Below are 13,160 nucleotides of genomic sequence, written 5' to 3'. Positions count from 1 at the left end.
CGTCGATGACTTGCTAGTTTCACAGACAAATCTACTCTTTTCATTCTTTCGGTTTATTTAGAGATGTAGCCATATACGTACGCTGTGGTAAAACGCTGAATCATCGTTGCCGAAAAATGTCATTGTCCCCTGCGTAGAAACGTCTACATGATGCATTAACAGGGTTAAAAAGAATATTTCTACGCGAGAATATTTATACGAAATGGGACGGCGAAAAATGGCGCGCGTTAGAAGAACATTAGTCACTTATGTGAATAGTGAATCAGACGATTGGAAAAATGGCTCGTTGTTTTGTAGCCACTTTATGAGTTTATTCATGCATAGCGCTGTTGAAGAAAAATTTCAGCAAGGAATGCCAGATATTTCAGCAAAGTCTGTGTTCTTTATGGAAGATGTTTGAGGGTACAATAGTTCTACCCTTGTATTATATTTTTCTTAACAGCGAACATACGTGGTACTTTCATTAGATGAGCAAGACTTTGTGGAATTCGTATAAAACAACGCGGAAATTTGATATGTAAAAGATGCAAGAGAGAGGCGAATTTGATGAAAAGGGAAGGTAAAGTACCAACAATTTAACAAAGCAACACTATTGCTCCTTCAACCGTGATTAATTATATAGAAAATCTAGAATGCTAGTAATTTAACAAGTAATTTGAAGTTTTGTTACGTGTTACTTCCAACAAGAAATTTCACAGTTCTGTTAAAATTTGATTGTTGCTGACTGTGAAACAAAAAATGTTTCCAGACATCTGTGTCACGTTGGGAAACCTGCAACATTGTAGTGGCCAGAGTATCACGTAGGATTCCCATGTACGTGGCTGTATCTAAACTCGTAATCGAAATTACTTCTTGTTATTGTACGTCTTCTTGCCGCAGAGAACGTGCTGACGAACATGCACCGGTTATGCGATTAATTGTTATTCGATACTTATGTCCAATAAATGCAATTTCCAACAGTTTTCGAACATTTATGGCATTTCTCTAATTTTACGACTGTTTTCGTTGCATATAACGAGTTTCGATGTAGCTAACGCGAAGGATTCTAACAATGAAGGATTCAGAGAGATGGAAATGAATGTTGAAATGAAATGATTTAATTAATAATTGTCGGAATGTTCGAATGGTAGGTAAAAAGTTTTAAATCGTTATTGCACGTTTCTTTGGATCACGAGGACTTCTTTGAACTAGCGACGAAAAATCGAGGTGGTACTCGTGAAAAGAATGGTTTGGTAGAAAATTGACACAGTTCTCTGCAACGAATGTAAAATACAAAAGAAAGAATATTAACGCGGACTCATTAAGTGGAAGCACTCGGAAGGAAGGCAGCTTCCTGTTTAATGTTTTAATCGCAACCTTAAAGCTCACGAAGAGCAGACTTTAGAAGTCGGTCACCGTCATAAAAAATTACTATTCATTTTTTAAAAGCTTCGGTTGATCAGGAAGTACCAACAGGCTTTAATTAACGGAGACCGCGCCACGAAAAATATTGGCGCTGTTTCGAACCGAGATAGACTGACGAAAGCGTGATTCAATTTCGTAAAATACAACCTGGTCAACTATAACGAATCGAATATTTAAAAACTCGGTGGAATGAAATCAATCGAACTGAAATCAATGGTGTCCAATGGTGCAAACCGCAAAACCGACAGCAAAAATAACAATAATTATAGCCGCGTGAACGTTTCGAAGCGGAAGAAAACAGGGAAAAAGATTCAGTCGGCGTAAACGTGTGTTTGATGTCCAGGTAAATTCTCAATTACACTCATAAATGTTTCATTGCGACCTTTTTGAATATGTAAGCGTGTCCGTATCGTAGTTTTGCTCGACTGTTATCGATTTGTATCTGTTGATCTTGTATCAATTTCGCACCGGATAAAGATGCGGTAATAAAAATATAATTCATTCGTAAAACACGATCGTGGGAACTCGGCGATATAACACCACGGGAAATACAATTTTTTTCATTCGTAAATTTAAATTCCATACTTTCATTTTTCCACGAGATAAACCTATATTTCAACTCTCGGAAAACAGAAAAAAAAATCGTTGGATTTTTCCAATTTTGCACAAACCTTTGTAAACCACTGGCATATATCAAAGAACCACTTTAAAATCCCTTGTATTTAATTTCGCGATTGAAAAATGCCTTGAATCTCGATGCGCTAGCCGTCGGTATGAAGAGTGAATTGCGCCCTCCGCGTTCGCTGTTCTTCGTTAATCCGTAAATTTGAATATCGTCAATCCGTGGCTCGATCAGAAATTCGGCGCAAGCGTAGAATGCCGCCCCTGCGATGGTATTTGAAAAATATTTTCGCACTAATCCTCGGCCTCGTCTGTTCCCTCTCTGTCATACTTCGTTTCTTTTTGCTCTTCGGCCCACATCGTTCATGAATATGGAAAATCAGACCTTTCGGTGACGCGATCCGCATCTCTCTCTCACCTTTTTCCGCATTTTTTTTTTTTCGTTCGTCCCGCGGATCGCAAATTGATTCCGCGCAAGTGGTGCCACGTCACTGTTGATTCAAAAGGTGAAAGAATTAGTTTGCATTGGGGCCCGCTCTCAGATCAAAATTCAACCATCGCTGAATGGTCGCCGTCGTGGAGAAGAAAATGATTATTTTCGCGCGGTTCACCTGAGATTAAGGAAATAATACGTACGACAGCTTTGTCACGACATTCCAAACAGAAGAGTTCAGAGAATGATTCACCACTGCATCGATGACTTTTCATTTTCATATCCTAAAGTTTCGCTATTTTATCTTCCGACAGTTATTCCGAACAAAAGTAGGAATTCTTACGTACAAACGTTCTAAAAGAAAAAGTAATACTTTCCGAGCTGAAAGTCGGTTTTGTTCAACAGGATCTTAAAGATCGAAGTCGTATTAAAATTTTTACTTGTAAGACGATTTCTTATCTCGTGTTCAAATAGAAAGATATCAGTAATGAAAATGCCAAGCATCCTTAGCTAATCAGTTTGATGTTCATAAGAAAAAACGTAGGGTCGATAGGTAGAACTAGCACTTCAACCATCGATCAAGAACTCTACTCACCCAGTTCTGACAAAGTTGGCGAAGTACTGTAGGATGCTCTCGGAGAGTGCTACTTCAGACCTGGTGTAGTTTCTGGGGAAGTGACCGAAACCGTCCACCAACGGTGCTCCGAAGACGAATGGTAATTCCTCGCCATGGACAGAGCCCATCTTCTGAAAGCAAAAACGAACGGAACTGGTTAAGTTCACTCTTCAATGAAACATCGATGAACTTTCATCTGAATCGCAGTAGACATTGGTCGCATGATAATTGAAAGATATAGGTTAGCTTGTATTTCAAGAGGAACATAAATAGAAAGCTATTACTTGGAATCTAACTTTGAATTTTGCGAATAAAGTGCATGTTTAAACCACCCTGGTGACCCATTTCTCATCGCACACCCAACTTGCAGAATCCCAATGCCACAACCTTTCCGTAAGCTAGAAACTACAGCTACTCGTCGCGTTTCCTCGCTGCTTGGCAATTATTCGCTCGATGGAGAAATCTACGAGGCAGTAATGCGTTGCTTATCGGCCCCAGGAGGGATTTACGAAACGGTAGACCGGATTCTGCCACAGCCTCGATCACGTTGGATACGTCAGCTGCCGGTAATTCAATTTCTTCGGGCTTCGAGCCCTTTCGCCTGGAATTACCGACACCCATCTCAGCCCTTTCTGGCCATTGCAGGATGAAACAACGAGTCGTATGATATCTAAAAGGGGCGTGCAATGCCTCCACTGATACCATTTTCTAGTAACGGAAAGGCCGAACGTTGTGAGAAAGAGTAGCTGAGTTGGTAACAATTCTAAAGGGATATACTTTGATATATCTTAAGTTTTCTGGAATTTGTATTTGTAGGAACGAGCAGATTTTCAAGACAGAATTTCTCTCGGTTATTCGCTATCGATTCGCCGATTACAAGATAATTAGTAGAGATTTTGGGAGGAGAAGTGATTCGGTAGATAGAATAGGGTCTTGTCTGACTAGATATGGATTTGTACTACTTGGTACTTAGAAACTTGCACTTAATTAATCTCGTAGCTCACTATCCACGATCATTATTACATCATTCAGTTAGCAGTTAGGTATGCATAGAATTAAAATACATCCTTATTAATGGCTTCTCGTTCTTTCATAATCTCAACTCAATGACTTCGTTAAAAAAAAAGGGGGGGTGGGGAAGACATTGCTCCTTCATCGTCGGTCGTTAATTTCATCAATTGCCTACTATGTTTTCTTCCGAATGAGGGTAGGATTTTCGAAAGAGCCAAATTACACGGTTGACGAACAATTAGCGTTGCTAAAGACCAGCTACACTCATTCTTGGACAATGTTGCCCCTCGATCGGCAGTCTTAATGGACGATTAACGTGAATCACGACCGACAGTGAATTCCTTCGTTAACGACGCCGATTTCCTGTGGCTCTGGCGTTTCCTATTATGCTCGTTAATCCGACAAATCACCCGATTTTCATTTCTCCGCTCGTTCGTCCTTATTGTTATCGACCATGACGTAGGGTCCATCTTAAACACGTTCCGTTCTTCCTCCATCCTCTTCTTGTCCTCTTTGCGTTTCTTTTTTTTTCGTTTTATTAGCGCCATTAACAAGAAGATTGTTTTACTGCCAGAATTGTATTCTCGCCTTAATAAAGTGAAGTACCAGCCATAAAACTGCTCTTACTAAATTGCTGTTTCTCCTCTTTTCACTCGAATCAAGAATGCTCTTACAATAAACTAACTTACAATAGCTTGCTCTTACAATAAACTAACAATCTAATCATGGACCTAACGACTCAAGATGGAAACCGTTCAAACGCGATGGAACTCGTTTTTCACGAACGTTAGGGAAACAGTCGAAAAATGAAATTTTTACTCCTCCCCAGAGAAGCTGGCCATCCATTAAAAACAAAGCAACGGCGAATGGGACGGATTAAATTTTGTTCGCTGCGGAAAATTGCTTTTTTGTCGACCATTGGTTGCCGCTACGGCGACCGACCGCTGGAAAATAGTTTCAGCTTCGTGGAAATGAAGTTCGTGGCCGCAGTTTCTGGTTCGCCGACAATCGGTTCGCGTTTTCGGCAACGGCGTGCCAAACTTTCCGCCTGCTCCAACCGGAAGATACGCCTTTCTGATTGCGACAGGGTAAATAAGCAGCCAGAGAAGAAATTACTTCACGCTGTTGGTTGGTCGAGGAAAAGTTGCTCTTTCTATGACCCTTCGAAAAAAGTTTCACGTGCGCAACTTTCATTGCGAAACGTTTTACGATCGGCGAACTTGGTTTGCAAGATTACAGTTACTACGAATGCATAGAAGCGTTCCTTTCATTGAAACGAATAAGCATGCAATTTGCTAAACTAAGACTAGATTGTTTCTCTGTTTCTTTGCGTCCCACGATTTTTAATCCTTCCTCGCTTTCGTAAGTACCAGGATGAATAATTCATTAGTTTTCGAGGACTATTGCGTTAGGACAATCAAGCAAATAACCATCGGTTAGAGGACGAGTGAGATAGCGGTCTGCCAAAGAAAGGACATGGATCACGGCTTCTCAGGATTCCTCAGCCCGATATATTGCCTAATGAAATTAATGTTATCCAGAGAATTGTGGCTTCTAGTCAACGCTTGCGGAAACCGGCTTGCGAAACAATTTCGATTCGAGTTCAGTGCCGAATGGAACAGTGACGAATACTCGACACGGACTTCTCAGCGTATGGCTATTTTGAATTCAGCTACAGCTATTTCTCTGCTGCGTCTTAAGGGAAATTTAATAGCGAGGTTAGTTGATTTCCTCGACTAATTTCGATAAATGACCCATCAGTTCAATTGTACTGGCGCAAGTATTGGAACCTGGGAGATTTTGCTACATGCGATTGGATAAAGTGATACGTTTCAAGGCTACTATACTTAGTATTCGAAAAATCGATGGTAAGGTGGTACTTAAAATATGTGGACAAATGTTTACATATACTACTGAAGAAATAGAATAATATCGTGGCTAATCATACGTCCAGTGTATTGTGTCTTGATTTTTAATTTTCAAGATTATTCATTTGGAAAAAGTCACGCGTTTGAAATAATTTGATAAGACATCGGATGATATAAGTGGAATAATTTCTAGCTCAAACAACACTAGCAACGTCGATTAAAATTATCAGCTCTCCGGTCCCTCAAGCTTTGACTATTTAAACGCATACACAGTCGGATGAAATCGAGTTCCTTGAACGATACTAAAAAGTCGTTCGCTAAGGACACAGGTTAGAGATCGTTTGGAGGAATAATATCTGATAGATCGATACATTCCTATACGTAGATTACTTTAACGAAGTCCTGCTGCATTTGTAAAAGAATCCTGATTAAATCCAGAAGATTTAGCGATAGCTCGATCCGATAGTTCTCCTTTTCGAAAACGAGTACGCCAATTTCGAACAGCGAGCAACGAAACGGGAATAAAGCGAAAGAGCGAAAGAGCGAAAAAGCGAAAGAGCGGCGGCTTAGGTAAATAAGACTGGGCATGAAGACTGTCGGAAATAAGCTTAATAAAATAACGAGTTGATACTAGACGAGCCCGGATCCGTTCCGCTTCTCGGATCCACCGTTTTAAAGAGGTCACTGCAATGCACGTAACAGCTGGCTTTCCACTTCACCGACTGGTCCATGTCTTAATTGAGGATTTTTGCATTCCGTTGAGTGTGTTTCTGTGAAGATCCTTTATTCTAGCCGCGTTGCTACGATAATTGACTGGATTCGTTGAAAATAGAGAATCAATGTTTGCGAATCTCACGAAAGTGAGACACGAGTTACAGAAAAAGAAAATATTAATTGAAAGTGACAAACGTTAAAAAAATTTTTTTTTATTCTCTAAGTAGGATCGTTTAAGACAATGAGATTTCCAGCAACCAGTTTCGTGATTTCCTAGAGAAGGAAAGAATTTCGCACGAAAGCAGGAAAAATTCGCCTCGTTCTTTATTCGTACGTAACGGATGAGGAATTTCCTTGTAGCACTCTGCTCTGACTTTCGAGATCAATTATTCTCGGCTCCGAAGGAAGGCGAAAGGAACAGAATAAAAAGCCACCAGTCCTTTTTAAATCAAGCAAAAAGTTTCGTGCCTCGGCACAGAATTATTCCCGGAGATGGACCAGCGACAAAAGGGAGAATCGGTTAAACTCAGTCCGGAGATCTATTGTCGTCTTCAACGTCTAGATTCTCATCTTTTTCTTTCGTTTCTCTTTAGAAAATGTACTTCATATACGTGGTACTATCGTACGTTCAATAACGTCCAGCAAGCAGTCAAGCTCACGTATCACGTATCACGTTAAAGTTGAATTGACAGATAATGAACAGAAATATCCCTGATGTGGATTTAATTTATAAATATTTTAACTGAGAGGTGTATCTCATGATATTTCTTTCCATACTGAGATGCTATAAGCTTGTAGCTTAAGTAAAGTATTGTCCGGACAAACAAAGAAATAAAATGGAATGGCAGGAAGTTGAGCGGCTGTGCGAGTAGAATAGGAACATACGTGATCAGACCAAGCGGCGCACCAGAGTTTTAATGGACATTTCGTGACGACACAATTATTTTAAATCAATTAAATCTCAATGAAATTGTATAGATGAAATTTTAATATATAGAAGGTTCTCAGAACTTGTATGAAATATAGTATAATATATTTAAAATATCTGTTTAGGTATTTAAATCATTTTGTGACTGGTGAAATTAATTATTTAAAGAGAAATTATTTATTCAAATACTACATTGCAAGTTCTAATCTTCTGCTTCACCATGGAACTAGCAACTGCGAAATTTAAAGACGGAAGGTCGACACAGCTGTACCTGTATTTTAATTCTCACTGAAAATTCACAATGTTCAATTCGTGGAATCGACTCACACCGATTACGGGGTTGGTTCCCACGACGCGTAACGTCATCACGTTGCACCACATAGTCAGGGACAGACGATTTCCCCTGCGACGTCGTGTGTTTCTCGTTTGTTTCGTAGGCAACACTGGTACAGCCTGGACGTAGCGGAATTCTCGAGTGAAAGTTACATCATAATGGCCCAAGTTCGTCCACGCCCAAGAAGCGTTCCGCGAATATTATGTCGGGAATGAAGAGACGTCGGGAGGTGCATCGTGACGCTTTTGTAACGAGGTCGAGTTTAATGACGGGGAAGCAACGACCGCCACGACGCGCGCCACGACGACATAGAAACGCAAATTTCGCATATTATTTTCAAACCGTTCTTACCCTGTAACGGCTTATTTTCTTTTTCTAATTGTTTAACCGTGAAATTAACTTTCGCATATTTTAAATTCCTTTTTCTTCGTGCTTCGAAGCCGAACTTTGTTAATGAAACATCTTAAACTTCATTGCATTTTCACAGAAATACCGCAACATGTACAAGTTCACAAAATTCCACTCCCGTGTTTGTTCATTAGTCGACAAATAGTGGCGTTAAGCGTACAGCCTGCAACGATAGCTCGTCGCTTAATCGCTGAGGGAAAGTTACGTAATGTAAGTCGGTGGATTCGTCTGGCAGAGTGTTCGGTTAATACTCGCGATACGAAGGAAAGGAGCTTCCCGCGTTGTCTTCGTAACTGTGCTGTAAGTTCAGCAACTGTATGAACAGCCAATGCAATTGTCGCCGAAAACCCCGGCGGACTGCTCAAGCTACTCCGCGCGATACGTTAACGCACTATCTCCCGAACACCTTCCTTTTCTCAATAAAATGGGCTGTTCCGGTTGTCTGTGAAATTTTGTCGCTATATATTTTATCTATTTTAATCGTCTTAGAAATGTCGTTCTCACATATTCTTACACTGTCAGATTTCTGAAAAAACAAAATATTAATTAAAAAGTTTTTGCAACGGTTTATTTCTGGTTTATTCGTGGTACGATGTGAAATTAATTAAGGATTAGTCTTTCCTGAGTTGTATGTAGAAACTTTAATAGGTTTTGTTTTACTCGCATAACACACACATGTTTGTATTTTGTAATTGGAATCCGCAACAAAATTGTATTAGCTGTTAATAAAAGAAGCAGAAAACAATATCACAGCATCTAGAAAAGATCCGACTAAAGACACGAAAGAATGAAATAAATTGGCCTGAATTTCGCCTCATTTGTCGTTAGGAACGCGTGAACGTGAAATATACTGGTGTGAATGCACTGAACGCTATGGTGACGCGCTGTTTCGAAAGGCAGCGAATAGACATTGGTCGCCACCGTGCTGGTTCGTCCCAAGCGTTAATTACCGTACCATCTAATTTAGATTAATTCATCATATTTTAATCTCCGAGCTGCGCTCGCGTTTCACGCGAAATCATAACGCGACAATGCCTTCGTCGTTCCGCGTTTGCATTATCGATTGTTAATTACTCGCCAGCATTTCTGATTTTCTACACTATATGAACCTTCGCTTGTTTCGAGAGTCAATGAGAATTCAAAAAGTTCACCACCGATTCCAGAGACGCGAATTCGATTGCAATTTTTGCTCTCTCCGAGGAACAAACGAACAACGACAAAAGAGTAATGAACAATGAATCGACGATGAATGCGTTCGAGAAATTGGTCGGACAAGCTTTAATTAAGTAAGTGAATAATGGGTCGATTGAAAATAGTAGAAGGTTGACTTGCGCATTCCTAACCGTGTATTGCGTCTTTCGCAAGCGTTCCTTTTTTTAAGCAACTATACGATTGTATCGAATAAAAAAATCGGGGAAAATTACATAAAAGTATTTTGAGAAGATAACTTCTAACAGGAGGGAAAGTAACGCATAAATTATTTCATTTAAATTCTTTTCAATAACGAATACATGTAAATGGGTCTGCAGGATAGAACGAGGTACAAAATAAGATAGGTAAAAGTCCGATAATTGGCTGAACAAGTACACCAATTAACGAGAAAGCGAGATAATGAGCCGTCAAGTGGTGGAACAACTGAAAAATTGGATAATAGTTCATCGATCAAATTTGTTGAGCTAAATGAATCGGCAATATGCAAATTGACTAATTTCGAGCAGTATGGCTCGTTGAATAAATAATCTGTCGATCGAGTACTAAAAGGCACGAATTGTGTTTAAACAGCTCGGCGAGAAAAAAGAAGAAAACTCGTACGATTTCCACGGTAATACATTCGACACAAAGTTGTGGACAAGCTTCGTAGGAACGAAGGTTAAAGCAATCCCAGTCTCTTGCTGGTTTTATTTGCTATTATTTCATCGTGTCTTCACCACGGATAGCACAGCGTTTCTCTAGTCCTTAACTGTGTTAGGTCGGTAAACAGGAGCGTTTTATCGGCCAATAGAACCCGCGAAACTACCCTCGGGGTGATTCCCACGTCGGATCCGGCCGGCTCTTGCTGTTTTATTACGCGGTCAAAGCGATTTTAAATCACCCCTGGGACGCTCTAGTGCCGTTGAAAGGTTTCGTTGTCTTTAGCCTCTTGGTGAAGTAAGACGAAACCCTTAGTTTCTGTAAGGAATCTGGGTCACGATGGTTGGCGATCTTTAATAATTCCCTTATAACGGATTTTCTGACGACTCTTTGTTCCAGACGACGTCACGATTCACGAAAATCCGATTCCTACATCATCGATATAAATTTGAGAAAGATATTATCGCTTAAATGCTGCATTGGTATTAAAAGCTCTTCACTTTTCTAGCGTTTCATCGAAGAAGTTAATTAAATAAAGATGGAAAATAAATTAAGGTAAAAGAATGAACAGCTCATTAAAATTCATCAACCGTAAAATCTTTCATAGACTAATTATACTGGTTCGAGATTTAATTAAATTTATTAGAGAATATCCGATATTGAATTATATGTTCGAATCCTGACTTTCATCAATATGATCATACACGTTCGTCAAATTTTTCTGATATTTGACTCCTAGAATGTTTCACGCCATTCGATGACTCTCACGATATCGCAAATTCCCGAAAGATCTTCCCGCTTTTCTTCTTGAGTCGGGGTTTTCAGGTCAACCAAGTTTTGTCGCCCGCGAAGACTATCCTTTAATGGTACGTTGAGCTTTCGTGTTTCTCCATTCGATTGAATTTCTTCTTCCTCTTTCGCCGTCCGAGTTTCCGTTGGAACAGCTTCGATCTCCATTTTGTGGATCATTACCCTTTTCGTGACGCCGTGTTCAGACAGTCGAGAGACATGGGATTTCCTTAAGCTCGTTACCTTCTCACTCTTGGTTACGATTGTTACCGGAAACATCGTTTTGTCGAAACCTTTCGAAACGTTTTGCTATTGTAAATCATTAACGTGATAGTCCTTCATCTTTGCCGTAAAGCATTTCGGTGAAAAGTCGCTGAACCCTTCGAAGTCTCTAAGGCAGGCTACGACAACCGAATAACTTTCCATTTTCCAGAAATAACCTCTCCTAGAAGGATAAAACTGTTCCAAACAATTCGAGAGCTTTTAAAACAACCGAAAAACCTCTACAACCGCTGAAAGATTCTGTGAAATCCGCGTAAAGGGACAAAGTTCTCACCCTCTTCTAGCGGAACAAAGGTACTCTGATGACAAACAATTTCACGAAATGACAATTTATTGAATTCAACAACGTTCAGCCTTGTCATGGAAATACTTGAAAATATTGTACACCATTTATCTCTCTCTCGCGTATCTCTTAGCATTTCTCTATAGCTTTTCTGTATTTCGTCCTTTTTTAATTCATTTAATTTGTTTTTTATTCGAAGTTAGCAGCTAGACATTTTTGTAACTTCAATAACCTTTAACTATAAAGCAACTTCGCCATCATCGATGATTAAATTTGGACGAGGAAATGTCTTCAGTCAGCAGCCATCGTTCCACAGTTCCCCATAATAGACGCTTCATTACTTTGGAGATCGTCAACGGCGAAGAAAAGATCATCTGCGACAAATCCCTTCCTTCCGCGTATTACACAGATCTTTCTTACGTTATCATTCTCCTGAATTCTTTCCTACAGGAATTTAATTCAGCGACGATCATCTTCGTCGCGTAATACCGAACTAATCTTGCAGAAAACGGCGCAGAAGCCGCGAACAACAAACAGCTCGAACAGTTTCAATCTTTCAAGTCGTAGTTCACGAAGAAGGCGAGATCCTTCCTTCGAATGGCGTACCTATCTGGCTTTTCGCAAAATTGAAGGCGTCTCGCGGTGGGCCAATTGAAAAACCGGTACGAGCGGTGCTGTGTCCGGACTTTTCCATTTAAATTTAAATCCGTGGCGGTGCGAGCGCGGGTCAACGCGCTCGTACTATGCCGTGCAATAGGAAACCTCGTTGCTGAAGCGGCTAGAAAATGCGGGGGAAATTGGCAGTCGGGTAAAGTCGCGCTACCGAATCACGAGAGCGTCGCTGAACGAGAATTGTTTAACGACTAGGGGATTTCTTTTCATGAAAATTCGAAAGAGGCGAAAGTTACTATTGTTAGATGATCTTTCTTAACCTTTGTGTAGCATAGTGAACTTCTGCATTGCCTACGCATTTTTGTTTCAGCTGTTTCAAGAAGCTGACTGTTTTTCGTTATTCACGCTTTCTGATGCGAAAGAAACTAACGTTATTCGATCGTAGATCTGAACTTTCTTCTAATGATTCGTATGTTAATAAAATTATGTTTGTCAAACTCCATCTCTAATATCTTTCATGACATGGGTTTACTTTTAAATTCAAAATCCAGTAAAGGTATGTCGACATCGCTTCGATATAGACGATTTTAACATACAGAAAGAAATGCAAATTCTGTCCTAATCAAAGTGCAAATTAACTTTAACACGGACCAGCCTAGGGAACGTGAATACCGCTTTCTCGTTTCGATCATTACCCTGCTCGTTTTCTTCGGGAAAGCTGCCCGTTCGTCGACGCATTAAAGTCTCGCATAATCGGATGCCAGCAGGCTTAACTGATCAGTGTCCATTACACGCTTCCAAAGGAGTAATCCGAGCAAAGTCAGCCATTATCGTTCACCGCGTTCTCGTTCTGTTTCGCTAAAGAGCTGCGAGCTGCTACTTATCGAGCGTTTTACAGACATTCCAACGGATGCGCGTGTTGCTTACAAAGCTACCTTCCTTGGTGGATACTATAGTTATACGTTGCTATTTCCTCGCAAAAGCGAATTTTTTTATGGATTTATGC

At 40.1% G+C, this 13,160-nt stretch overlaps 1 protein-coding gene across 3 annotated transcripts in view; it reads right to left on the bottom strand.

Annotated features, from left to right (window-relative positions):
- The window catches only part of NLG-4 (neuroligin 4), a 261,998-nt gene that overhangs the window by 62,999 nt on the left and 185,839 nt on the right, over positions 1-13,160 (bottom strand). For 2 of the 3 annotated variants that reach the window (XM_033345629.2, XM_033345630.2), the window contains exon 9: positions 3,054-3,205. In XM_033345629.2, coding sequence (XP_033201520.1) covers positions 3,054-3,205 — 152 coding nt within the window. The remainder of the gene's footprint in view (positions 1-3,053; positions 3,206-13,160) is intronic. The other variant, XM_076621322.1, reaches the window with a different exon arrangement.

The sequence above is a fragment of the Bombus vancouverensis genome, chromosome 9 (assembly GCF_051014615.1).
Source record: "Bombus vancouverensis nearcticus chromosome 9, iyBomVanc1_principal, whole genome shotgun sequence".
Taxonomy (NCBI): Eukaryota; Metazoa; Arthropoda; class Insecta; order Hymenoptera; family Apidae; genus Bombus; species Bombus vancouverensis.
Note: the sequence above shows the minus strand (reverse complement) of the source record. Positions and strands in the feature narration are given on the sequence as shown.